The sequence below is a fragment of the Cyprinus carpio genome, chromosome A9 (assembly GCF_018340385.1).
Source record: "Cyprinus carpio isolate SPL01 chromosome A9, ASM1834038v1, whole genome shotgun sequence".
Lineage (NCBI taxonomy): Eukaryota > Metazoa > Chordata > Actinopteri > Cypriniformes > Cyprinidae > Cyprinus > Cyprinus carpio.
In genome coordinates, this window is record NC_056580.1 from 2,207,317 (window position 1) to 2,234,932 (window position 27,616).

Consider the following 27,616-nt stretch of genomic DNA (forward strand, 5'->3'; position numbering starts at 1 on the left):
TTATATTTTAAAAACATAGCTTCTTTTTTTTACGTTTTATTCATCTAAGTATCCTAAAAAAGTATCACATGTTCTGAAAAAATATTAAGCAGCAGAACTGTTTCCAACTTTGATAATGAATCATCATATTAGAATGATTTCTAAAGGATCATGTGATAATGATCCTAAACATTCAGCTTTGCATCACAGAAATAAATGATAATTTAAAGTATAATAAATTTAAAAACAATTATTTTAAGTTGTAATAATATATCACAATATTACATTTTTTTTCTGTATTTTTGATCAAATAAATGCAGGCTTGATGAGCAGAAGAAACTTCTTTCAAAAACATTAAAAATAGTAATGTTTCCAAACTTTTGGTCTGTACTGTATATGTGTATATATATATATATACACACATATACACATATACATATATATAAGTAATTATGTTAATTGTAATTATTAATTTGTGACATAAGCTTCCACCTCAAGGCACCTGGGAAGATTTTTTTGCTACTTTTGTTACTACTGTAATCATGCATATAAAAGGACTTTCCTTATTATTCATACTAATGACACACTGTATATTTTATTTGAGTCAGTGGCATATTGTGGAACTCAACCTGGTTTATTAATACAAGTAAAAATAGTAGAGTACGGTGTGTTTTTTCCACCTCTTTTTTCTTGCGTTCCTCCTCCTTCCTCTTCTTCTCCTCTCTTATCTGAGCCAAGCGCTGTTTCTTTCGCTCGAGCTCAGCTTTCAGCTCACTTTTATCTGACATGATGCCGATGCTTCACAAAACACACACAGACAAAACTCAAGTTAGTGTCAGGAAGCCCAAATGTTGTCATGCAGGGTTTTTCTGGAAGTTATTTATTTATTTATTTTAAACTTTAGACATTTTTTTTTCCCGTTACACTCTGTGAAGCTGCTTTGACAGTCTGTATCGTATAAAGTGCTATAGAAATAAAGGTGACTTGACTTGATAAAGTGAGAATATTGGGCTCTACTTGAAGAAAAACACTATTCAGAGACCCAAACTGAGCAAAAACATGCAGTTTGGTGCAGATTTTATTAAAGGGAAATTCTGATTGCTTGAAATGTAAATCAGTTATCTTTATAACAATATAACAGACTACTTTATGTAAGCTAAATAGCAGATCATCTCTATATCTCCTAATATAATGTTGTATTAAGATAATTAAATGCTCAGTTTTAGTTTTAAACATATAATGCAATGCAATGCAATACAATGTTGACTAAGGAATGAACAAATATATTAACCCATTTGAATATGATTTTTTCCAAATGATGTATAATTAAGTAAACCTACGTTGCTTCAGTTCAGCAAGTGTTCAATCTTAAAATTTGATGTTTACTTTATAAAAACCACCCGTCATCAACAATGCAACCGTTCTTACAATAAACAGTATTCAGCTGATCAGCATAATCTGCAGTCTCTCAATGCACTTCCACCATTTAAAGTGTTGCTCATTTATAAGTTGACTTGGATTTAAAAAAAAAAAAAAAAAAAACACTGCTGAATGCTAAAATGTAAGATATTTGAATTGCATTAGAAAACAAAATATCAAACCCAGTGCCGCTTAGTCGCTTACTGTAAAGAAATTAATGTTATTAGGCTGCTCTATCAACACCCATTACTTTTGACAAAGTTACTGTAGCACACAACCTTGAGTGTCTTATTTCTATTTGCATCCACATTCAGAGAGAAGCAGAACCACAGAAGAGGGACAGAGAGAGACCCCCTTCCCTGTCGGCCCGTCCCAGCCTCTTCAGACAGAGTAACAGGATCAGTTCAAGAGTCCCCCTTGTGTCTCTGCGCACCGCAGCACCTGACTCTCTCCACAGAAGCACTCTCTCTACAGCGCTTAATGACTAGATTAAAACACACACTCGAAAAACCAAGAGGAAAGGGCCTTGTTTAGTCCGGTAATCTGTCACTGAGGATTACAGAACAGATTCATCATGCACTCCGGTGTTTTCCTGATGCATCACACGAAAGCTCGTGATCTCAGGAGGAGATCACAGCACAGTATAACCACTGTTAAACCGAACTCGACTCGCTTCCTATCTGCTCCAAAGGGCTACAAATACTGCAGGATCTTTTCTCTGCTCGTGACTTTAACTGATGCTTTTGTGATTTTAAGTGAAGTTCACCTAGGCGTCGTTCATCTTATTCAAAATGAACTTTCTGGATTTTGAATATTAAAATCTGACATCGAATCTTACTTTTAAAAAATTCTTTGTTTGTTTAAAAAGTGTGGCTCTTCTATCCTCAGGTGTTTATACACATACACTTCCAGTTAAGTTTCTGAACGGTAAGATTTTTAATGTTTTTTAAAGACGTCTCTTCTGTTCACCAAGCCTGCATTTATTTGATCCAAAATACAGAAAAAGCTGCAATATAGTGAAATAGTTTTATTATTTAAAATAACTGCTTTCTATTTTAATATATTTAAAAATGTAATTTATTTCTGTGATCAAAGCTGTATTTTCAGCATCATTACTTCAGTCTTCAAAGTCACACGATCCTTCAGAAATCATTCTATTGTTCGATTTGTTTCTCAAAAAACATTTATTATCATTATCATTATGTTGAAAACAGCCGAGTATAAATGTTTCAGGTTTCTTTGATGAATAGAATTTATCTGAAATAGAAATCTTTTGTAACATTAATGTCTTTATCATCACTTCTGATCAATTTAACGCATACTTGCTAAATAAACTCCAAAGCTTTCGAATAGTATAGTGTATAATGTTACAAAAGCTTTTTATTTTAGATGAATGCTGATCTTTGGATCTTTCTATTCATCAAATAATCCTGAAAAAAACTGTTTTAAATCTTAATAATAATAATTAATGTTTTTTTGAACAGCATATTAGAATGATTTCTGATGGATCATGTGACACTGAAGACTGGAGTAATGATGCTGAAAAAAAAAATCAAAACAGTAAAAATATTTCACAAAAACAACTCCCTAACTCTACTTAAGACTGAGAAAATGCAGGTTTGGTGAGCAGAAGAGATTTAAAAAACATAAGAAATCTTACTGTTCAAATCTTTTGACTGTAGTGTACTTATCTTACGGGACACTGAAATGAAACTCACTATGTGTTACAGCACAAACAGTCTGAGTGTCCCTTATCTTCCTTTCCTGAAGCTGATCTTAGACACAGAGCCGTCTTTCAACAGCTCATGGGATCATCAGATGGTGTTTTTCTGTTAAAACCATAGACACACTTTAATTATCTCTCTCACACACTCACACAGGAAACACAAAGCCAAGTCAAACAGTCTATTACATGTTTTTTCAGCAGAAAACATTCACTGTGTAATTCACCTTTTATATTAATGAGATTAACTTATGCCCTCTCTCACACACTCTCACTCACACACACACACACACACACACACACACACACACACACACACACACACACACACACACACACACACACACACACACACACACACACACACACACACACACAACAGAAGAGTTTAATGTGTGTTATTGCTATCCGTTTGATTCACAATTGCACCCCAATAGAGACCTGCTGCTGGACCCCACCCAACACATGAACAGCGACATATCGAAGAATAAACAGTTCACTCGTGTCATAAACATACTACTGAGATGTTTTCTCTAATCTGAAAGCGTATTGTGAACAGACCTGAGGTGTTTATTGCCTGCAGAAAGGGCTGGTGTTGTTGCACTGCTCAGTTTCCGGGTGCGCGGATGTAGAGGCGCGTCTTACGGGGGCCGACGAGGACCAAAAAATATCCAATTTCAAAAACGCGTTTTTTTCTCAAATACGTAAAATAAGGAAGCGTGATGCTAAAAACTAAAAACGTAAACAAAAATTACCCAGTTATTGTTTTTATAAATTGCTTTCGTTAATTTGCTCTTTTTTATTAGCTTCCCTATATGATATTCCCTTAGGATAAAAGCATCTGCTAAATGTCTAAATGTAAATATGGACATAATTATGTCTTAAGGTTAGACATAATGCTCTCTTGGTCTCTACAACAAAGCTACAGACAAAAAAAGACATAAAATCTTTCAAATGAGGCAACACCTTTAATATATCATATGATTAATTCCAATATTATACATATTATAAATTATGTTTAATTTAATTAGAGCCATATTTTCAAACAATGGCTTTTGAATGAATGAACATTTCTATTAGGGTGACATTAATATACACTAAAAGCAACTAAAACAGACTGCATTGGCTATATCTCAAATCAAACACATGGACAGCAGCATTTCAATATTTCAATATAAAATAAAATGCCTATAATATAAAAAGTTAGGCCTATATAAGCTGTATAACCATTTCAAGTACCATATATTATGCACTGTAGTGGAAACTCTGTATGCAGTAACTCAGTTCAACCCTTTTTATTCCCTCACAATAATTTAATCAGCACAACAGTTAGAATTGTCTTTAATCTCTAATCGTTTTACTCTGTTAACATCTGATATTCAAAGAAGTTCAGCTTTCTGTATGTATTATTGATAGCAAATAAGAGACTGCAGTAATTTCTCAGTGACTGATTCATCATGTGGCTTAAAACCACATTATGTATTCTTCAGAATTAGACTCTCTGTAATCTATATGGTTAGATCACACAGTTTCACTGTTGATCCGCTGTGAACGGCAAACCCAGGATAGAGAGGGTGAGTGAATGTGGTCTGCACTCTGTGGATGAGGCTCATTGTGTCAGAGACGCTGTAGAAGGACAGAGTTCCTGCTCTGTGATCCACATACACTCCTATTCTCCTGCGCCCGTATGGTACAGAAAGATCAGTGTAGCTGTCATTGTGCCAGAATGAGTAAAGTAATGCAGAGCAGTCCAAACTCCAGGAGTGATCGTTACATCCAAAAACACACTCGTTCCTGCCTCCTTTCCTGCTGACGCTCTTATATGACACTGATATGTCCACACCATCATCACCGCTCCACTCCAGCTCCCAGTAACAGCGTCCACACACACTCTCTCTACACAACACCTGAGGAAAATGATCAAATCTGTCTGGATGATCAGGATACTGCTGGACTACATTAGGGACATTAAACACTCCATTCCAGACAGACAGACGGAGATGTTCATTCACTGTGTTTGGATCCAGAGTGAACTTACTGTAATCTAAAAGAGATGAACACAAAATCATTTATTAAATTTAAATGACTTTAAATGCGTGGGCCTCTTGGGGGCCTACAGCAGTGTAACAATCGCTGTACCGTATATTACATACTGTGCAACAAATATGTCATCTTAATATTTGCATGTAAAGCCATTAAGTCAGTGGAAAGTCCAGAAGTACCAATGTGTGTGTGTGTGTGTGTGTGTGTGTGTGTGTGTGTGTGTGTGTGTGTGTGTGTGTGTGCGTGCGTGTGTGTGTGTGTGTGTTCCATTATGTCTTACACTGTAGGAACTCCTCTCTGATCTTGGGTTCATTGGTGGGAATAATTTCAACATATGTTACTATGAAAATAAACAGACATAATTAGTCATTTTGTAAATATTCTATGACGACGGAGTGTAAATGTATGTCTGCTACTTCACCTCTGCCAGATATCTTTTCTATCTCCTCTCGACAGAAATCCTCTAGTTTTTCTTTGAGTTGAGAGACAGACTTTCTCACATCATCAAAAGAGAGGAGAGAGCTGACAGTGATGTTGGGTTCATCTGCAGATTCAGGAGATACAGCGAGAGACCGGAAACTCTACAGGAAGAGATAAACACAAAAGATAAAGAAAACAAAAACCTTCATGACCTCCGCTCAGCTGCACTGCAATCACATATTTACTTGCTTGTATATCTGTGCATTATCTGCATCTGTTGCTTCATTCTGATATTAATCGGGTCTATTCTAGCACTGCTGTTCTAGTCATTTCAAGTATTTCTATGACCAGGTCTTAATAATCCATTCTGTTTATAAGGAACACTATGGTATGACTCTGGTATAGCACACCTCAACTGAACTATGATTTTATCTATCATTCATGTCTGTAGCATCCTGCTCTTGGAGGGCCACTGTCCTACAGAGTTCAGCTTCAATTCTAATTCAAACTAGCTAACGAAGGTCTTCGGGATTACTCAGGACGTTAGCTTTTTAAAAGGAGAGTTCACCCAAAAATGAAAATTACCCCATAATGTACTCACCCTCAAGTCATAGGTGTATATGACTTTCTTCTTTCAGACAAATACAATCTAAGTTATATTAAAAAATGACCTGACTCTTCCGAGCTTTATGATAGCAGAGTATGGGTGAACATGTTGAAACCACAGTTCTTTTATTTCAGATCTGTTACCTTGAGAAAATGGATGTGATCATTTGTGTGAGAAATCTGCTCCAGTTCAGTGTGTCTCCTCTTCAGGTCATCAATCTCCTGCTTCAGCTGCTCAATGAGTCCTTCGGCTCGACTCACAGCAGCCTTTTCTTGTTCTCTGATCGTCTGCATCATTTTAGAGCGGATTTTCTCAATAGAACAGATGAGCTCAATGAAGATCCTCTCGCTGTCCTCCACTGCTCTCTCTGCAGAGCACTTTTAGGACACACATAACAATCAGCTCTTACTGTTGCCTGTGACCCACAGTCATAAACAGAGTCTCAAACCTCCGTTCTTCTCTAAACTCACCTTATGAGACTCCACAGCCTCTCTCAGCTCCTCAAGATCTTTCTTTATTTGCTGGATTCTCTGCTGGAACTTTCTCTGTGTCTCTTTCAAAATTATCTGTATGCAAATTTAGCAAAACTGTAAACTTTAGAAATATTACATACAACTGCATTAGAAATGACGGTAATACTTTAGTAGGGACCGATTCTCACTATTAACTAGTTGCTTATAGCATGCATATTATTAACATATTTGCTGTTTATTAGTACTTATAAAGCACATATTCTGCATGACCAAATTCTACATCGCTAATACCTAAACTTAACAACTACCTCACTAATTATTAATAAACAGCAAATTAGGAGTTTATTGAGGCAAAATTCATAGTTAGTGGTTTGTTAATAGCAAGAATTGGACCTTAAAATAAAGTGTGACCGAAATTACTATATAATTCGCATCCTAGATAGTGTGAAACTTCCATGAAGCTGAACAAATATGAAGAATAAGAATAAAAAAAAAAAAAAAAAAAAAAAAAAAAAATCATGGCTCAAGAGAATGTGTACATAGATATAATTAGATGTCTGTAAATGTATTTCTAAAAATAAGAAACTGATTATGAGTACAGATCTTAGAAGGTTTTGAAGTAATGGGAACGAGATGCTGCATCAGTATCTGACACTATGGGAACACCCTTCACATGTGATGATTGACTGAACCCTGTATAGTCACGGCAGTTCATTGGCCGGTGGCATCACCAGAGCCTAAAAGGAATGCACCTGGACCATTAATCTCAGATGCTTCTATGAAGGAATAGCAGCTGTAATGAAAAAGTATGGCAGAGCTACAAGATCTTTCCTAGGTTCACTCAATGTTGCATCAGTACAGTTGGTGATGGTATAGGAACACTATACCACAGTGCCAAACTACTAGATTACAAGACTACAAAGTTTATCAGCTCTTGAGCATATAAACTGACACCTGTTCAAACAGATAAAACTTGGGAACCAGGAGTCAAATCCAGATAAAAAAATACAAAAAAAATCAGAAAAAAAATGCACTATTCCACACAAAACAAATAAACTAAAATTTGCACCCTTAGAAAATGGCTAAAAAAAGAAGCAACACTTCTAGTAGACTTAGCTTAAATGTCAAAAAGTGAGGTTAACCCAAGCACCTGTCACACCTTCACATTTCTGTTTTCAGCTTGCACCGTTTTCACTGTTGAGTTTGTTGTGATGGTTTCTTTGAGTTCATCATTAGATTCAGGTTTGTCTTGTTAATTATCCTTGTTTACTCTGTGTATTTAAGTTGGTCTCTGTCTGATCATTGTTGTCTGATCTTGTGTCCATGTTACTTCTGTGTTGAAAGCCTTTGCCTTGTTTGGATTAACATACACTCTTAATAAAGGTGCTTCAAAAGATTCTTCAAGCAATGCCAAAGAAGAACCATTTTTGGTCCCACTGAGAACCATTCAGTCAAAGGTTCTTTAAAGAACAACCTCCGTCTTACATTTTTTATAATCTGAATAACCTTCTTTCGCCACAAAGAACCTTTTGTGAAACAGAAAGGTTCTTTAGATGTTAAAGGTTCTTTATGGAACCATTTAGGCATAAAGGTTCTTCTATAAGGCATCGTGAAGCACCTTTATTTTTAAGAGTTTATCTGTGGATTTATTAAAGACTGCTCATCTTCGTCTTTGTGTGTGTTTTGCGACACAGTTTGCTGACAGCACCTAATCAGAAAGAAAAATTGCATCCTTCAACAAATGTGACTTTTTCTACAAACCCGATTCCAAAAAAGTTGGGACCCTGTACAAATTGTGAGTAAAAAAGGAATGGAATAATTTACAAATCTCACAAACTTATATTTTATTCACAATAGAATATAGATAACATATCAAATGTTGAAAGTGAGACATTTTGAAATGTCATGCCAAATATTGGCTCATTTTGGGTTTCATGAGAGCTACACATTCCAAAAAAGTTGGGACAGGTAGCAATACGAGGCCGGAAAAGTTAAATGTACATATAAGGAACAGCTGGAGGACCAATTTGCAACTTATAAGGTCAATTGGCACCATGGTTGGGTATAAAAAGAGCCTCTCAGAGTGGCAGTGTCTCTCAGAAGTCAAGATGGGCAGAGGATCACCAATTCCCCAAATGCTGCGGCGAATAGTGGAGCAATATCAGAAAGGAGTTTCTCCGTGAAAAATTGCAAAGTTTGAAGTTATCATCATCTACAGTGCATAATATAATATCATAATATTTGTTTGGTGTGTTCCGCTTGTCGGCTCTCGTCGGGCTCACATCGGCAGCAGTTTGCCTGATTCAACGTTATTGATATTCAAAATGATAAGCAAGTGCTGCTTTGTTTACATTTCATATATCTGCATTTATCTCGTATATCTTTGTTTCGGTTTCTCCTTTTGAATGATGTATATATACTTTTAATAGCTGCTGATATGAACAGCTCGTTCCTCTCATGCATGTGCAGAACGCACGTGTTAGTTTGCCGTCAGATGTAGTCTGTGCGGTGTGTTCCAGCGCAGCTTTATTGTCCGACACTGCCAACGCGAGGGGACAACACCAATAGCTTTGTGGGAAACGGGCTGACAGCGGTATTGCACTTTTGGCGTCCTGAGTTCGAGTCCTGTCACACGGACCTTTCCTGATCATGTCCCCCTCATGTCTCCCGCTTCCTGTCTAGCTACTGTCTTATCATAATAAAGGCAAAAATGTCAAGTTAAAAGGTTAGTTCATCCAAAAATGCAAATTAGTCTGCATTTTACTCACCCCTGAGGCATCCTAGGTGTATATGACTTTCTTCTTTCAGACGAATCCAGTTAGAGTTATATTAAAAATTGTCTTTGATCTTTCAAGCTCTGTCATTGCAGTCAGCGGGTGTTGCTTTCTTTTAGTTCAAAAAAGTTCCTTCCATAAAACAAAGAACAAACAAAGGGTGAACAAAGGCCTCCTGTAGCGAATCGATTCATTTTTGTAAGAAAAATATCCATATTCCAAATGTAATAATCACTTTAATCTAGTTTGTGACAACAGTTGTTCACAGAAGCAGCTCCGGGCGGATGACGTCTGAGGTCGGCGTTGCGCAAGCTCCGGAGAGTCTCGTGAAAACCAACATATGTTTACAGGATCAAAGGAAGCAAAGTTTCCTTACTTTAGCAAAGGAAAACCAGTCTCCTCTTGGCTTATATCGAAATCCTCCAACATTCTTCTTTACAAATCCTCGTTTTGTACTTCTAATTAGTGACCGTTGTTTTGTTTTGATCTCTCCGCTGCGTTTCTGCATGTGTCACGTCTGAGTGGCGCATGCCCAAAGCTGACCTCATACGTCATTCCCCCGGAACTGCTTCCGTTTACAACAATGAGCGCAAGCTAGATTCAAGTGATTATTACGTTTTGAATATGGATATTTTTCTTACAAAAATGCATCGATTCACTACAGGAGGCCTTTGTTCACCCCCAGGAGCCATGTGAGACACTTTTTTCATGGAAGGGCGTTTTTTATTTCACATCTGTTGGACTGATGCATGCAACACCTGCAGTGGCATGAAACAGCTTGAAAGATCAAAGATAATTTTTAATATAACTCCGACTGGATTCATCTGAAAGAAGAAAGTCATATACACTGAGGATGCCTCAGGTGTGAATAAAACACAGCCTACTTTTCATTTTTGGGTGAACTAAGCCTTTAAGAGCTTCAAATGGAGCCCACATCAAAAACTTTTAGGACTATAGATAAGAACCACAATGGAGCACAAGCAGGATGGAAAAGTCTCAGCTGTCTAACCCCATGCATGAAAAGAGAAACAAAGTGAATGCCTCCCAAAAGAAAAACACTCAGCTGGTGTGTGTACAGCAGCAAACACCACCACATTCACCTTACACATAGCTGGGGCCATGCCAGCAGCATCCCAAGGAAATTCCTCCAGAAAAGACACCACATCTGAGAGCCAAATGTGGGACTGCCAGCAGTAGATGCAAATATGAATGCGTCGGTAGATGAATTTAATCTCACAAATGCTATGGAAGCAGACTTGTTGACATACAAATGGGCCCTCTGCCTTGCATTCTCGAGACCATTCAACACCAGAGGCCATGACATGAACAGATCTGACCTCCCAAACCTCTGCCACATGAAACCTGTGGTCTGAGGATGCAACCTCCATTTCTTGGACCTCAACCCATGCCTTAAGAGAAGATCTTCTCCCAGATTGATTTGACCTTGGCTATGCATCCTTAGCAGCAGAAACTTGTTCTGCACCCAAAGCAGAATATGCCACTCTAACCTCCACAAGGGGTTTGTGAATGCATTCCCCCTGACAGGAACCTATAGCCTCTGAAGTTAATCATGAACAAGGCCTCAATGCTGAGATACCAAGGTTGAGTATTCCCTGAATTTGCAATGGATCCAGAGAAGTGTCATTGCACTTTGTAAGAACAAGGTGCTATGGCCGGTTCAAAAGGAACACCCCAGAATTGGTAAATCGGAGTCTCCCAGAGATGGATCATCATGTTTCACTTCCGTTGAAATGATGTGGGCAACATCAAAATTGATAGCATACCTTGCTCTAAGGTTCATAGAACCTAAAAAGACATACTTTGCACAAGTCTCCATGCTGCCAAATGAGCTGAGAGAGGCCTCAGGCATTTCATGGTTAAAGCGTGGAGAGGAGGGCTTTGGTTTACTAAGGGGACTTTGAAAGACTAATAAATAAATGTTTCACATTGGTTTAAGCATGACTTTCAAAAGACAGACAGACAGACAGACAGATAGATAGACTTTCAGTTCATACCTGTTTCTTTGTCCTCTCTGCTACAGCTGCTACAGTATCATGGTGTTTGTGATTATCCATCGTGCACAGATAACAAATGCACTGCTGGTCAGTATGACAATAGATCTCCAGTAATTTATTATGTGTTGGACAGGTTTTCTCTTGAAGTCGTCCAGTGGCTTCTGTCAGATTGTGTCTCTTACCTTTAAAGAAATTCTCATGTTGTTGGAGGTGATTTTGACAGTAAGAGTTCAGACACACCAGACAGGACGTGACAGCTTTATTTTTTCTCACAGTACAGACGTCACACTCCACATCTTCAGGTCCAGCAGGAACAGACGCCTGGAGTTTGGTCTTCTTCAGTTGCTCCACCACTTCACTCAGCACAGTGTTTTTATTTAAAGCAGGTCTTGGAAGGAAGTTCTGTCTGCATTGAGGGCAGCTGTAGACTCTCTTCTGATCCTCCTGATCCCAGTAGCTTGTAATACAGCTCATACAGTAACTGTGTCCACAGGGAATGGTCACTGGATCCTTCAGGAGATCCAGACACACCGGACAGCTGAACTGATCCAGAGAAAAACTGGTTTCTGCCATTTCACTGTATGTACATTCAGAAACAAACATCAACTCAACAAGTCTTGCTTTCGTTTAAACAGCTTGAAACAGTTTTCCTGGTTCTGTGTTTGAGAGATGTGTGTAAATGTGTCTTTAAGGTGTGACTCAGATTGTATTTAACTGCAGATTCATAGGAAATAACAAAGTCCATTCCGTCTCACAAACAACCTTACAAATACAAAATATAACAGTTAGGTAAATAAAAACCACCCCTTAAGGGAAAGAGCACACAGTCCAGGGCAGATGGCAGCCAAAACAACTCCAAACAAGTCCAACACAATTTAAATCAGGCATAGCATTCTCACAAAGTTCACTATAAAATGTTTTATAGTCAAATCTGGGTTCAATCAATGGTTTATAATTAACTCTGTGTGCACCTGAAATATTTTATTGCATGACATAGGGGCAAATTCCATGTCCTTTTGCTGAACTAAAAATATGAATATACATGGTATCTGTATATACCATCTATATTAATATATGTAGTTCAGCAGCAGTTCAAGGGGTTCTTTATCTCTATTACTCATTATATTTTTATAAACTAAACATAATCAGAGCCATATTTTGAAACAGTGTTTGAAAGGAAAAAAAAACTAAATTAGAATGACAACATATTAACGTACACCACCACAAAACTACAAAACATCCTATTTTCAAGATAAACCAGACTTAGACAGGATGTTAGTTTCTTATTCACAGAAAGGTGAAGGCAAACAGGTGAGTAAACTGAACAGTGAACATTAATCAAAAGAGGGATGAAGATGATGATGATGATGGACTTTCCACACAGGTGACAGAGCAGTGAAGACAACACAACGTGGAGGGTCTCATCTCATAACGTCAGTAGACTTATCTTACTTACACAGGTTTATACTGGGCAGGGGGATCGCTGAAGACATGGAGGATACTCTGGAAGTAAGTAGCAGACACAGGAGATTAGGGGAGATCGCTGGAGAATATCCCTGGAGATCCACAATGTGAGTATCACAGGTAGAGAGTCTGCATCCTAGCTCAAGGCCAGACACTGTGATACATGTTCTCCATTTGTCTGGACTTTTATGTTGTATTTGTTGTTTCCTGTTATAGTGTGTAGTCCCTTTGTTTCATTGGTTCCCTTGATTGTCTCCCTTAGCGTGTCTAGCTTATCTTGTAAGCTTTCCTGTGGATATACAGCCCAGTGCTTCAGTCCCTCTTTATCAGTCGATGTCTTTGCATGTTGGTAAGCTGTTGCCTTCCTGTTTCCTCTGTGAATTATCTGTGTTTGTGTTTTTTAAAATAAACTAATGCTGCACTTGGATCAAGTTTCTGACCATATAATCTTTTAGGGAGCAACTGGGATGTTAGTATGGGGGTAGAATTGTTGCATTATTCCAAATAAATAGATTATGATCCACAGACAAATGTAAAGAGAGTTACAAAAAATGTAACAGCAATCTACAAATGTACAGGACGCGATTCACAAATGAATGGCAGACTAAGTTGTGTTTGTGATATTAAAATGTATTTGTGAGGTTTTTTTTTTGTTGTTTTTTTTTTTTTTTGCAAATCTCATTTTATTTATTTGTGAATTTAATCAATGTTTGTGAAACTCTGAGATTTATTTTTGGATCTCATTCTATTTATTTGTCAGTATGTTAAATTTTTTTGTTGGTGGATCATAATTTATTTATTTGGAATAATGCAACAATTCTACCCCCATACTATTGCAACATGCCATCCTTGTGTTGTGAGCTGTGATAACAGCAAATCACAATGGCTTATTTACTAAGATATGAAGATGTATGGGGTCATTAACTAAATACATAAGCTAGTTTCAGTTGTTTTCATGATGAGAATGTACTGCAATCAAATGAATATGCATCAGAATGTCTGAGGCCATCTGCAATAGCTCTGTCCTGCTTTAACAGTTGCTAAATGTAAGCAGACTTTACAAGTACAGATGCACAACTCTGCCAAAACACAAACACAGCACCACAGTTTATCACTTATGTTGCAACTTCAGTTGCTTCTTCCCTTAACATGCCACAAAATGCTTTTAATATTTTTGTTTTGTAGTAACCAAGAGAAGTGTTTTCAGATGTGACACCTCAGACACCAAGCAGTCTCTTGAGTCATCATCTTTTTTATACTTCTCTGACTGGACTAACAAGGAACAGTTAGAGCCAAAGAGGAAGTAAGTTCAAGTAAATGTCTGCATTTACCATTAAACCTTGTACTTTTTTGCAACAACTGGGGGAATCATAACTGAAGAGACAAACTGACTAACAGGATCTGCTGAATGAGTACAGTATTTTTAAAGCATTTTATTGCGGTGTTCGCTGTTATTTTTCAGCACAGTGATGACTAGTGAAGAGTGTTTCTACTAATTTACTTAAAAGTGTAGCTCAACCAGGATTCTGTCATCATTTACATCATTACATCATTTGCCCATCATTCTTTTCCAAACCTCTTACATTTATTTTTCTGCAGAACTCAGAAGAAGATACTTTGAAGAATTCATTTTTGGGTGAACTATCCCTTTAATTAGGATGATACACACTTTAAATATTAATCATGCTGGGCAATCATTGCAATTAGTCCTGTAAATAGTCTGTTGAACAACATGTGCATTACTACAATATATATTTTATTGAAATTCAGCTTGGTGCATTATTAGACCTTTAGATACTTGTGTATTGTTTGCTCTTTACAGGTGCAGAAATGAAAGCTCTCACCAGATTAAGATGCGGAAAGACGTGTTACACAACGACCACTATTATATCTGATCAAATGGGCATTATTATTCTTTAGCTTGGGTTAAACTAATTAATTTTACTTGGCTGGAACAGCAGCTACGCTAATTATGTTTCTATTTGTTTCTCTGCTTTGCCACGGGATTTACATCCCATGGTAACTAGGATTTACACAAGCTCCAGTCTGGATCCAGAACACCTGAGAAGAGATGATGCAACCCCTCAGAGGACCTCAGATGATGCTAACTCAGAGACAACATACAGAACTACCACATTTTGCTATAAGTTTGATTGCATAATTGCTGTTAAGTGTTAATCGTCTGTTTGTTTACGTCTTTTTATTGATTTTTCTGAACATTTCTGCCGTATGCACATGAACTGACAGTCACCACTGATAAGCTACTCCTAAATATTGTAGAAACTTAATTTCCTGTAAAGTTGCTTTGCAATGATTTGTATCGTAAAAAGCGCTATACAAATAAACTTGATTTGAATTGAATTGAACAATTCCCGATAAACATTTGGAAATGAGCAACAACCAAGAAACAGTAGTCCCTGATTCACTCAGAAATAATCCATAGTAATAATTAGGTAATCTTTTAAATTATTTTGCCATGTACAAAATGTGTTTAACTCCAAAAACATTTACCAACATGCTGTTCAAAATTTTTTTAAGTTTTTAATGTTTTAAGTTTTACTTAATTTTACAATCTTGTTGTTTAACTGCTGTTTTTTTTTCTGTAATTGCATGGTTTTGTAAATAAGTTTCATTTCACTGTTCCTGATTTGCAGCTCAAATTCACATTGCAGTAATATGTACAGCCAGCTCTCTATAATCTATGGATCGCACAGTTTTACTGCTGACCCACTAATAACTGCAAACCCAGGATAGAGAGGATGAGTGAATGTGGTCTGCACTCTGTGGATGAGGCTCATTGTGTCAGAAACGCTGTAGAAGGACAGAGTTCCTGCTCTGTGATCCACATACACTCCTATTCTGCAGCCGCTGAAGAGTTCAGGGAGTTCAGTATGATTGTCATTGTGACTAAATGAGCATCTGGAGGTAGAGCAGATCAAACTCCAGGACTGATCATTATATCCAAACACACACTCATTTCTCTGTCCCTTCCTGTTGATGTATATGTAAGACACTGATATACACACAAATCCACTCCCACTCCACTCCAGCTCCCAGTAGCAGCGTCCACACACACTCTCTCTACACAACACCTGAGGAAAATAATGAAATCTGTCTGGATGATCAGGATACTGCTGGACTCCGGCAGTGAAGGTCACCGCTCTGTTCCTCTCAGACAGACAGAGGTGTTTATTCACTGTGTTTGGATCCAGAGTGAACCAACTGGAATCTGATGGAGATAAAACACTCTGAAGAACGAGACATTGAAAAAATCCCCAACACAAAGTCATAGACAAGCAGAGTGTTAACGGTGAAAAAAAGAAGGAAAAAAAAACCTGTTAAAAAAAGTCACAGTGCTGTTGAACCAAAACATCAGCATTCATAAAACGCTGCTCAACCAATCAGATTTAAACAGTCTGTTGAAACAATCTGTTGTATAATTTTAGTACTATGAATATTGTATAAATTAATATATCATTTTTTAATTATGATATATTAATATCACTTTCATGGATCTCACTTATTATTATAATTGTGACATTTTTATAAGGTTTGGTTATATGTTTATTATATATACATATTTACTTTTTATGCATCTACAATGAACCTTTTAGCATGATGCTGGTTTGCTGAAAATGTATAAAATCAGAAATGTGTGGAATCAGAAAAACATGTCTGTATTTTTAGGACATACCAATTATCTTTATAATGGCTTAATAAACATAAATAGATTTTAATGAGAATGCAAATGTATTCATTGTGTCTTACACTGTAGGAACTCCTCTCTGATCTTGGGTTCATTGGTGGGAATAATTTCAACATAAGTTACTAAGAAAATAAACAGACATAATTAGTCATTTTGTAAATATTCTATGAGGACGGAATGTAAATGTATGTCTGCTACTTCACCTCTCCCAGATATCTTTTCTATCTCCTCTCGACAGAAATCCTCTAGTTTTTCTTTCAGTTGAGAGAAAGACTTTCTCACATCATCAAAAGAGAGGAGAGAGCTGACAGTGATGTTGGGTTCATCTGCAGATTCAGGAGATACAGCGAGAGACCGGAAACTCTACAGGAAGAGATAAACACAAAAGATAAACAGAGAAAACAAAAACATTAATTTTTTTGTTTTCAAATCATCTTGAGTGACTTGTATAATAACCTGAACTACCAGTTTGGTCGTATCTGCTCTTATTTGCAATGGTTGTGTTAATCTATACAATTTTCATGGTGTTCTACTTGGCACTTCTGTTCTAGTAATTTCCACTCAACGTCAGATCTTAGAAATCCAGTCTATTTATATGGAATACAATGTAAACGTAACTCCCTCTTTATGACTTTATATTTATTTTATTATCCATGAGGTAAAAATCATAATGGTTAAGAAAAGTAATAGCATCACCTCTCCTCAAAAAGCTACATGACAGATTCATCATTCATGCCCGTAGCACAAACAGTGCAGGATGAGTTAAGCACTAAAGTATAATACTTAGGGTTAACAGTTTGTTTAGTTGCATGAGTGTGAGCACCAATGTTAATAATGCATACCACCAATTACATGCAAATGAAGAAAGCCTCTAATGGTAAGGCTTTGACAAAAACAACTGTTCTGTATTTTCAGGTTACCTTGAGGAACTTGTTGTGACCATGTATTTGTGAAATCTGCTCCAGTTCAGCGTGTCTCCTCCTCAGATCATCAATCTCCTGCTCCAGTCGATACATGAGTCCTTCAGCTCGACTAACTGCAGCCTTTTCCTGTTCACTGATCCGCTGTTTCAACTCAGAGCAGATTCTCTCAATGGAGTGGATGAGCTCAGTAAAGATCCTCTCACTGTCCTCCACTGCTGTCTGTGCAGAGCACTGTTAAACACACATCACAATCAGCTCATACTGGTGTCTCACACAGCCTGTGACCCACAGTGGGCTTCAGTGGGACTGAAAAAGCTCAAACACTGGAAGAGAGTCCAAACTAAATCTTAGACATTTCTTCTTCCTTCAAACTTACCTCGTGAGTTTCTACAGCGTCTTTCAGCTCCTCAAGATCTTTCTGCCTCTGCTGGATTCTCTGCTGGAATTTTCTCTTTCTCTCTTCCAAAACCACCTGTATGAAAATAAAATAACACTGTAAATTTCTGAAATACTACATGAAACTGTATGTAGTTTGCAAATGCAAACTATAATGAAGCTGAACAACTGGGTAGAAAAACAAGTATGAAGAAACTAAATTAACCATGACTGAAATGATCATTATCATCACTATAAAAAATTGTGCCGTTAAATAACAGTAATTTACTGGCAGCAGGGGTGCCAGTAAGGTACTGTTAATTTACAGCTCCTAAATTTTTTTACAGTGTTTTACCGTAATTCTACCATGGAAATTAACTCTGCTCCCACTGCTTCAAACAGTTTGAGTTTAAAAACGAGCATTTATACGATGTTAGTACTGTGAACTTATTTCATTTGAGTCCACTGAGAAGGAATATTTCTTAACATAAAACTGCAAACACTTAATGTGTAATAGTAAAGTAACTAAAAGCGTGACTTTTCTCAAATCACTGCAGTTCATTGTCAGTTATAGCACACATGTATGTGCTGAAGTATTTAACACAGATATCATCACTGTATCAACTCCACATTTACTGTCTTTATGTAAAGCAGCAGAACATCAGTGTTTGTGCCTCATCATTGACTGAAGCACGGACTCTACTCTCCAGCACAATGGTGAACCACAAAACTACATTAAACTAACAGATCTCTCTTGTGCAAAAACACATTAATACAGCTGAGTTCAGTATTTAATCTCATCATCAGTGTATGACTTTGCTTAACTTTTTTTCTATGGATGTTCACAAATATTTTAGTCAAATTAACTTTTTTTTTTTTTTTTTGGTAAATCTGACTTTTACTTTTTACAGTATATTGCTGTTTTTTCATTGACTTCACGGCAACAAACTGTAGAAAAACAGTTATTTACTGGTAACCGTGCTGCAAGTGAATAACTGTTTTTCTACAGTTTGTTTCCTGGAAATTGATTACAGTGTATGACTGTTAAATTATGTTTCATGCCGTTTTTTCTTCAACTTAAATCTTTAACCCCTTAAACCCCACAACAAAATCCTCAGTTTTAAATGAAAACGTATAATGTGTGCACACTACAGAGTTTTAGAGTAACAATGAATCAGTGAAGTTAATGAGATAATTCTGTGATTAACTGATGATTGAGCATTAGTGATGAACACCTGCTATTAACAAACAGAATCATCCTGGGAGTCATGGATGAGTTTTGTCCTGTGCTGGTACCCAGCATCCATTGCATCATGAAGCTTTTGATTGTCACCATTGTTGAGATTCATATGCTGAATGTTGATGTCTCTCTTTGTGTGTTACTGACATTGAAACTCAAAAAAAATGTTCAACCCAAACTTTTCTCAAATCCTTATGTTCTGGTTGTCACATTACTGTTCAATCTTATAAAGTCAAAGAAAAAAACAATGTGTAATACACTCACATAACTTAACGCCAAATAATTCCAGGAACACTTTAAATCAGTATAGTAGATTAGGGTTAATAGAATCAGCCAAAATCACTTAAATGTTGCTTATAATAGATGTATCTTAAAAACACAGACACAGCAATCAAACAAATTTAATGTTCAAAATTCAAGGGTCAGGAGCCCAACTAAAGCAAACACTGATCTCTTCAATGGTAACTTCAATCGAAACAATAAAACATCATCATCTAAATCTCTGTAACTCTCAATAAGATCTTTTGATCTCTGATCTCTGATCTGACAGAAATAAAGTCATTCTGGTTAGTAATGAGTGAAGCTGGTAAAGCTGTTTGTTGAGTTGTTTAAATCTTCAGTTGATTTCATCCAAGGCTGTGGCTGAAGTCAGCTGTAGTTCTTGTGTGTGTCTTGTTTCTCTTTTCTTCAGTGATTCTGCTCGTTAACAGCAGCTGTTCATCATTGTCTGAATTCACTCATTAGTTTTCATTCTCTGTGTCAGGTGGACTATATTAGTAAACTCATGTAGGGAATAGTGAATGAGGGTGTAGGGTGTGATTTGAAACACACCCTCTGAATGTCAACTTTGAACGTTGTTAATTTACGATATATAGCGGCAGGCTACTTTCTCGAAAATGATGAATATTACCCAGAATGCACTGTTTTAATGAAAAACAGCATGTTACTGTCAAAATTTGGCCCTTTTTTACAGCGATTTTTAACAGTGTATGGCTTCTGCAACTGCTGCTGCACTTCACTGAAATGGGACTGAAAGAGCGTTGGCACTGGAAAAGAGTCCACTCCAAAATAGCTCTTATAATCTTCTGTTCTTCTCCAAACTCACCTTATGAGACTCCACAGCCTCTCTCAGCTCAAGATCTTTCTCCCTCTGCTGAAACTTTCTCTGTCGCTCTTTCAAACTCATCTGGATACAAAAACAAATAAAACTGTTAATGTCAGAATTTATGTAAATGGGGTTTGCAGCTTATATAGTGTGAGATAGTTATGAAGTGAAGAAAGATTTTTGATATGTGTTCAGGCACACCTCACGGGACTTGACAGATTTGCGTTTTCTTCGAGTACAGATGTCAGACTCCACATTTTCAGGTCCAGCTTGGAGTTTAGTCTTCTTCAGTTGCTCCACCACATCAGCCAGAATGGTGTTTTTATTTAAAGCAGGTCTTGGAGTGAAGGTCTGTCTGCATTGAGGGCAGCTGTAGACTCCTTTCTGATCCTTCTGATCCCAGCACTCTGTAATACAGCTCATACAGTAACTGTGTCCACAGGGAATGGCCACGGGATCCTTCAGGAGATCCAGACACACTGGACAGCTGAATTGATCCTGAGAAAAACTAACTTCTGCCATTTCACTGCAGGTAGCCTAAATTCAGACAGAGAAAGAAAGAAAAGTTTTCACTTTCCCTTTACAGATAATACAGTGTTGTAAAAAAAAAAAAAAAAACACACACCCGAGAAACGCCAAATGATTCTACAGTATTCTACTCCAGAATGATTAGTATGCAGCACACACACGTTTAGCTTTCTCTAAGTGAAGACATACCTTCTTCTTCTTCTTCTTCTAGTGATATTAGGTACGACACCGAGAGACTGCAACACAACACAGCGCAATTTCTAATGAGGCTTCATATCGAGGATTGTGTTGTTTTCAGAAAATCACGTGATAAAAAACCAAGCCTTTCTATTAAGTCACTTGCATGTTTCGCTTTGCGTATATGGCAAGCCGTTATAACATTTAATCTATAAACTGCACTAGTATCTAATTTAACGTTACTAGTACTTATTTTTTTAGATACTAGTATCATTTCCATTACGTACTAGTACTTATTCATTAACTACTAGTGCTTATTTTTTAGCTACTAATGTCTTTTGTAAAGTAACTACTACTTATTCATTAGATAGTACTTAATCATTAGATACTAGTACTTATTCATTAGATACTAGTGCTTATTTATTAGGTTCTAGTATTTATTCATTAGATACTAGTACTTATTGGTTAAATACTAGTACTTATTTATTAGATACTAATATTTGTTCATTAGATACTAGTACTTATTCATTAGATACTAGTACTTAATTCAATAGTGAGACTATGAATTGGATTAAGAATGATAATCAAAACGTAGATGTCGATCAACTCCCCAAAGTTTGACTATAATTCTTCATCGGTCGACATTTTATTCCATAGCGTTACAGTTTTGATGCTGCTTCATGTCAGATGATCGTGTTACATGTGTTAGTATCTGTTGTTTCTTCTTCTTCTTCACTTGTGTTTTTTGGAAATTATCTGCAGAAGATGTGTACTAGCGCCCTCTACCGTATATAAAGAAAACACAGATTCTAGGAGCACTAGTATAGCTCAAATATATTTAGACTTTTTGTAAGTATAAGTCAAGTATACATAAATGTCATTTTAAGTATATTTCTGAGGAGTAAATAAAGCCCATTTCTGAGAAGTACATAAAAAGTAACCTAAAAGCATACTTTCCTATTTTTAGTTTAAAAGAAGAATAGTAATAGCACACTTGTATAAACTTCTTTTTCGTAAGGGCAGTGTGCCCTGTACAGAATATTAATGTAAAACATTCAATGTCTGTAGCACCAGTGCTATATGCAAATAAATAAATAAATAAATAAATAACATACAGCCCTGGGGTGTATTCCAAGTCAAGTCAAGTCATCTTTATTTATATAGCGCTTTAAACAAAAAAGATTGCGTCAAAGCAACTGAACAACATTAATTAGGAAAACAGTGTGTCAATAATGCAAAATGACAGTTAAAGGCAGTCCATCATTGAATTCATTGATGTCATCATGCAGCTCAGTTCAGTTTAAATGGTATCTGTGCAATAATTTGCAATCAAGTCAACGATATCGCTGTAAATGAAGTGTCCCCAACTAAGCAAGCCAGAGGCGACAGCGGCAAGGAACCAAAACTCCATCAGTGAGAGAATGGAGAAAAAAACCTTGGGAGAAAGCAGGCTCAGTTGTGGGGCCAGTTCTCCTCTGACCAGACGAAACCAGCGGTTCAGTTCCAGGCTGCAGCAAAGTCAGATTGTGCAGAAGAATCATCTGTTTCCTGTGGTCTTGTCCCGGTGGTCGTCTGAGACAAGGTCTTTACAGGGGATCTGTCTCTGGGGCTCTAGTCCTGGTCTCCGCTGTCTTTCAGGGCTGTAGAGGTCCTTTCTAGGTGCTGATCCACCATCTGGGCTGGATACATACTGGATCCGGGTGACTGCAGTGACCCTCTGACTTGGATACAGACTGGATCTGGTGGCTACGGTGACCTCGGAATAAGAGAGAAACAGACTAATATGAGCGTAGATGCCATTCTTCTAACGATGTAGCAAGCACATGGGGTTATGGGAAGTGTTCCCGGTTCCGGTTTACCTAATTAATGCAGCCTAAAAATCCTTTAACGGATTTGGATATTAGAAGTGTATTAGTATGTTATGTGTAAGCCAGGTTAAAGAGATGGGTCTTTAATCTAGATTTAAACTGCAAGAGTGTGTCTGCCTCCCGAACAATGTTAGGTAGGTTATTCCAGAGTTTGGGCGCTAAATAGGAGAAGGATCTGCCGCCCGCAGTTGACTTTGATATTCTAGGTATTATCAAATTGCCAGAGTTTTGAGAACGGAGCGGACGTGGAGGACTATAATGTAACAAGAGCTCGTTCAAATACTGAGGTGCTAAACCATTCAGGGCTTTATAAGTAATAAGCAAGATTTTAAAATCTATACGATGTTTGATAGGGAGCCAGTGCAGTGTTGACAGGACCAGGCTAATATGATCATACTTCCTGGTTCTAGTAAGAACTCTAGCTGCTGCATTTTGGACTAACTGGAGTTTGTTTACTAAGCATGCAGAACAACCACCCAATAGAGCATTACAATAGTCTAACCTTGAGGTCATAAAAGCATGGATTAACATTTCTGCATTTGACATTGAGAGCATAGGCCATAATTTAGATATATTTTTGAGATGGAAAAATGCAGTTTTACAAATGCTAGAAACGTGGCTTTCTAAGGAAAGGTTGCTATCAAATAGCACTCCTAGGTTCCTAACTGATGACGAAGAATTGACAGAGCAGCCATCAAGACTTAGACAGCGTTCTAGGTCATTACATGCAGAGCCTTTAGGCCCTATAATTAACAGCTCTGTTTTTTCAGAATTTAGCAGTAAGAAATTACTCGTCATCCAGTTTTTTATATCGACTATGCATTCCGTTAGTTTTTCAAATTGGTATGTTTCGCCAGGCCGTGAAGAAATATAGAGCTGAGTATCATCAGCATAACAGTGAAAGCTAACACCGTGTTTCCTGATGATATCTCCCAAGGGTAACATGTAAAGCGTGAAGAGTAACGGCCCTAGTACTGAGCCTTGCGGTACTCCATACTGCACTTGTGAACGATATGATACCTCTTCATTCACTGCTATGAATTGATGGCGGTCATACAAGTACGATTTAAACCATGCTAATGCACTTCCATTAATGCCAACAAAGTGTTCTAGTCTATGCGAAAGAATAGTGTGGTCAATAGTGTCGAACGCAGCACTAAGATCCAATAGCACTAATAGAGAGATACAACCACGATCAGATGATAAGAGCAGGTCATTTTTAACTCTAAGGAGAGCAGTCTCAGTACTATGATACGGTCTAAATCCTGACTGGAAATCCTCACAGATGCCATTTTTCTCTAAGAAGGAATATAATTGTGAGGATACTACCTTTTCTAGTATCTTTGAAAGAAAAGGGAGATTCGAGATCGGTCTGTAATTAACTAGTTCTTTGGGGTCAAGTTGTGGTTTTTTGATGAGAGGCTTTGAAGGATTTTGGGACATACCCTAATAACAATGATTAATTAATAATAGTCAGAAGAGGATTCCAGAAAGCAGGGTTAACTTACCGTGAACAAAACCCTGAACTCTCGGTTGATTAACCCCAAACATTGCTTAATCGAGGTATGTGGTTCCAAAAATGTGTCTGGGAGTAAGTTCATTCAACTCAGAGTATGTTCCTGGTTAAGACTCAAGACATTCTCAACAGAGCGACGAATCGACGAGTCACTATAGAAACGGACGCTAAGAAAAAGTGCGCCAAACTGTTTCTTTCTTCTTCTTATGTTCATTAGTTGTTTACATGCTTAGTGCATATCGCCACCTAATTGATGGCTGTGTAATAATTTTTATTTTTTTCCATTTAATCTTTAATCCTTGAGAATCTGAATTATATTGTTTGTTTTATGCTAAGCATATATTAAGTCATATCAGATATGTATTTTGATTTAGAATTTAGACATTATAGAAAATGCATGTGTGAGATAATATAACATGTAATAAATAAAATAAATATATATGTTAAACATTACCTTGTCATAGTGTTTTATAATTTATACAGATAAATCTTATATATGCCAATAAAATAAATAATCATATTAGGATAATATATTACCTTATTTATTATATATTACCGCTTCCTCATTAACATATCATATATATAAAAAAAAAAATATACAAAAAAACATATTGTAATATTATATAATATATATATATATATATATATAATAGGCTATATTACATATTGTAATATTATATAATGTTGTGTGCCATCTCTCACGCCCACTGAAGGCTCTCTGAAGTGAACTAACCCTGGAACATAACCTGCTCCGGAGCAGGTTAAGTTCAGAGAGTGAGTTGCTATGACTACTAACATAACCTGAAAATTACCTCCGTTTTGGAACCGAAAGTTGAGGTTATCCGCTTACTTACTCTTAAACATACCCGGGTATGTCACATAACCTGCTTTCTGGAATACCCCCTGGTATGATATTTATTGTTTTTACTGGAGGAAAAATAGGAAAACACCAGATAATAAAATTGGTGTCTTATCTCCATCCTGCCACCAGAGGTCACTCAATGACCAACAAACATTTTAGGCTACTATGTTTACGAAAATACAGTGTTTACAAAACTAACAAAAATACGTTTTCTATGTGCTTGTGTACAAATAATTGTTTCTTTTCTATTTGGTTTTCTCAAAAAAGTACATCCATCTTCTTGTTTCAGTTTCCTGTCTAATATCTCTCTTATATTTTGCTGGCTCATTAATAGTCAACATACGATTACAATACTGGGCAGAAATGCACATTTAAAAAGTACTAGTATCTATTAAGTTCAGGATATCTCTGGTCTAAAAAAATTACTAGTAACTAAAAAATAAGTACTAGTTCTATTTTTTTCTTAACAAAAAGAGTATAATTAAATACTAGTCACTACTGGAATAAGTTCTAGTATCTAATGATTAAGTACTAGTATCTAATGAGTAAGTACTAGTAACTTTACAAAAGACACTAGTACCTAAAGAATAAACACTAGTACCTAAAGAATAAGCACTAGTAGTTAAAAAATAAGCACTAGTACCTAATGAATAAGCACTAGTACTTAACCCTTTAACAGTCACACTAAGAAATACATTTGCAAAAAAATATTTATTGTTAAAATTGTGTTCCTGACACCACACTGAACAACTTTTCAGTTTTTGTTTTTTTAGATGACTCATTCACTAAGCAGATACACAAGTCACAAACCAGCCGGTTGACTTGCCCATTTAGGGTAACTCGGCATTAACTAAAAATTATGATGCATTAATAGAATTTTTCATTTGTGCAACTGATGTTTTTTTTTTTCTTTTGTATAAAAACATTACAGACAGTAGAATATGATAACAATACCCATGATTATATATATATATAGAGAGAGAGAGAGAGCGAGAGAGAGAGAAACCGGTTCTTATTATAACAGAAACCCACTATACAAAAAAAAATATATGTAAAATTATAAAATTATAATAAAATTATATGTAATAGAAATCTAATAATTTAAAGTAAGCAAATACATCAAACCAAAATAATAATACAAACAACAAACAAAATAATAATTAAATTACATTATAAATAATAAATAATGGATCTACGTAGTGACAATCTGTATAAAATGTAAGGTAAAAGGCAAATAGTAAATGCAATATAATATAAATATAATAGAATAAATTATTGATATGATGTTCTGTGATATGCAACAAAGCATTGGTTTTTGTTCAGACAAAGAAACAACTTCATCTATGATCTTGCGCAGTGCTATTCCAAGTTATGATCGCGTTGCTGAGTATAGCTTGCATTCAGTTCATTTTGCAGATATACATTTTATCACCATATTTCTGCCATTTAACTAAATTTACTGTTAGGAGGTCTAGGACATGAAATCCGATTAAACTGTTATAATCTCAATTTGTGACGTTAGTGTTTGAAGAGAGGTGTCACGTCAATACATTCCGGTTTTGTCGAGGCTTTTCAGCAACAATATATTTTTGCTGCAGTGCCACCCAGTGGATATAATTGCCATTACACACTCTATTCAATGAGAGGTTTATGGACAAATGGCCAAAAATGGGGTTTGGCGAGTTTTAATTACAGTAATTTGATCGCAAAAAAAAGTCAACCGTGTTACAATGTATGTTGGAAAAGATACTAGTGTCTAAAAAATAAGTACTAGTACCATGAAAAAAGATACTAGTACGTCTTATAGATTAAATGTTAAAACGGCTTTCCATATTGCATAACCGCTGAACTTCACTTGGCGAATGTTTGTGGCTTTCTGTAGTTTCGTTTTCAGTCAGGAGGCGATCATGTTTACAAAAGCTTATATACTTGACAAAAGCGTATAAATGTGACATCTGCTAGAAAGGAAAAAAAGTTCCTCTGTTTTCAGTTTATAAAATATATATTAATTTCCAGTATTTTATTGGAAATTTTACCAGCTGTTGTCTCCAGCTGAATCCAGCTTCTTATTCGCAGTTTATTGATGCTATCCGTTCCACCTTAAAAGACGTGATGCTTCCGCATTTGTTGTTTGTTGCTTCTTATTTACGTTCAATTTAGGGACCATGTGTTATTTCAGGTTTTTTTTTACTGTAGCATTTTGAAATTATGGACACATACATTTGCCACATATGACAATAACAGGTGAAGAAGTGGAATCCTGACGGCCTTCATAAAATATATTAATTATCCTTTTGCATGATTATTGATCAAGTTATTAATCAGTAACCTCATAGATTGTTATTGATTGAATACAATTATTATTTACCGTACACCAGTGAGTAGACATTGAAAATGTA

At 36.4% G+C, this 27,616-nt stretch overlaps 3 protein-coding genes across 12 annotated transcripts in view; all 3 read right to left on the minus strand.

Moving 5' to 3' along the window:
* dync1i2a (dynein, cytoplasmic 1, intermediate chain 2a) overlaps positions 1 to 3,829 on the minus strand; it is a 41,028-nt gene extending 37,199 nt beyond the window's left edge. For 2 of the 4 annotated variants that reach the window (XM_042763145.1, XM_042763142.1), the window contains exons 1-2: positions 3,683 to 3,829; positions 660 to 777 (exon numbers count right to left, since the gene is read on the minus strand). In XM_042763145.1, the coding sequence (XP_042619079.1) occupies positions 660 to 767 (108 nt within the window). In that variant the 5' untranslated portion in view covers positions 768 to 777; positions 3,683 to 3,829. Of the gene's footprint in view, positions 1 to 659; positions 778 to 3,116; positions 3,228 to 3,638 lie in introns of all 4 variants that reach the window. The other 2 variants (XM_042763143.1, XM_042763144.1) reach the window with 2 other exon arrangements.
* Positions 3,830 to 4,073: 244 nt separating this feature from the next.
* On the minus strand, positions 4,074 to 14,158 carry LOC109113855 (tripartite motif-containing protein 16-like). Of its 3 annotated transcripts, none has more exons than XM_042763149.1 (7): positions 12,910 to 14,158; positions 11,454 to 12,030; positions 6,662 to 6,757; positions 6,335 to 6,568; positions 5,586 to 5,745; positions 5,445 to 5,504; positions 4,074 to 5,165 (listed from the first exon to the last, which is right to left on the minus strand). In XM_042763149.1, exons 2-7 carry the CDS (start codon positions 12,024 to 12,026, stop codon positions 4,630 to 4,632), a joined length of 1,659 nt encoding a protein of 552 aa, XP_042619083.1. In that variant the 5' UTR covers positions 12,027 to 12,030; positions 12,910 to 14,158; the 3' UTR covers positions 4,074 to 4,629. The 3 variants fall into 3 exon arrangements, with proteins under 3 accessions (XP_042619083.1, XP_042619082.1, XP_042619084.1); XM_042763150.1 differs by having other exon boundaries at positions 4,896 to 5,028; positions 5,160 to 5,165; positions 11,454 to 14,158; XM_042763148.1 differs by having other exon boundaries at positions 11,454 to 14,158.
* Positions 14,159 to 15,160: 1,002 nt separating this feature from the next.
* LOC109059658 (tripartite motif-containing protein 16-like protein) lies at positions 15,161 to 27,317 on the minus strand. Of its 5 annotated transcripts, none has more exons than XM_042763154.1 (8): positions 27,254 to 27,317; positions 20,468 to 20,792; positions 20,267 to 20,347; positions 17,923 to 18,018; positions 17,544 to 17,777; positions 16,827 to 16,986; positions 16,686 to 16,745; positions 15,161 to 16,146 (listed from the first exon to the last, which is right to left on the minus strand). In XM_042763154.1, exons 2-8 carry the CDS (start codon positions 20,786 to 20,788, stop codon positions 15,617 to 15,619), a joined length of 1,482 nt encoding a protein of 493 aa, XP_042619088.1. In that variant the 5' UTR covers positions 20,789 to 20,792; positions 27,254 to 27,317; the 3' UTR covers positions 15,161 to 15,616. The 5 variants fall into 5 exon arrangements, with proteins under 5 accessions (XP_042619088.1, XP_042619085.1, XP_042619087.1 ...); XM_042763151.1 differs by lacking the exon at positions 27,254 to 27,317 and adding an exon at positions 20,984 to 21,117 and having other exon boundaries at positions 20,468 to 20,803; XM_042763153.1 differs by lacking the exon at positions 27,254 to 27,317 and adding an exon at positions 20,984 to 21,073.
* Between the last annotated feature and the right edge of the window lie 299 nt (positions 27,318 to 27,616).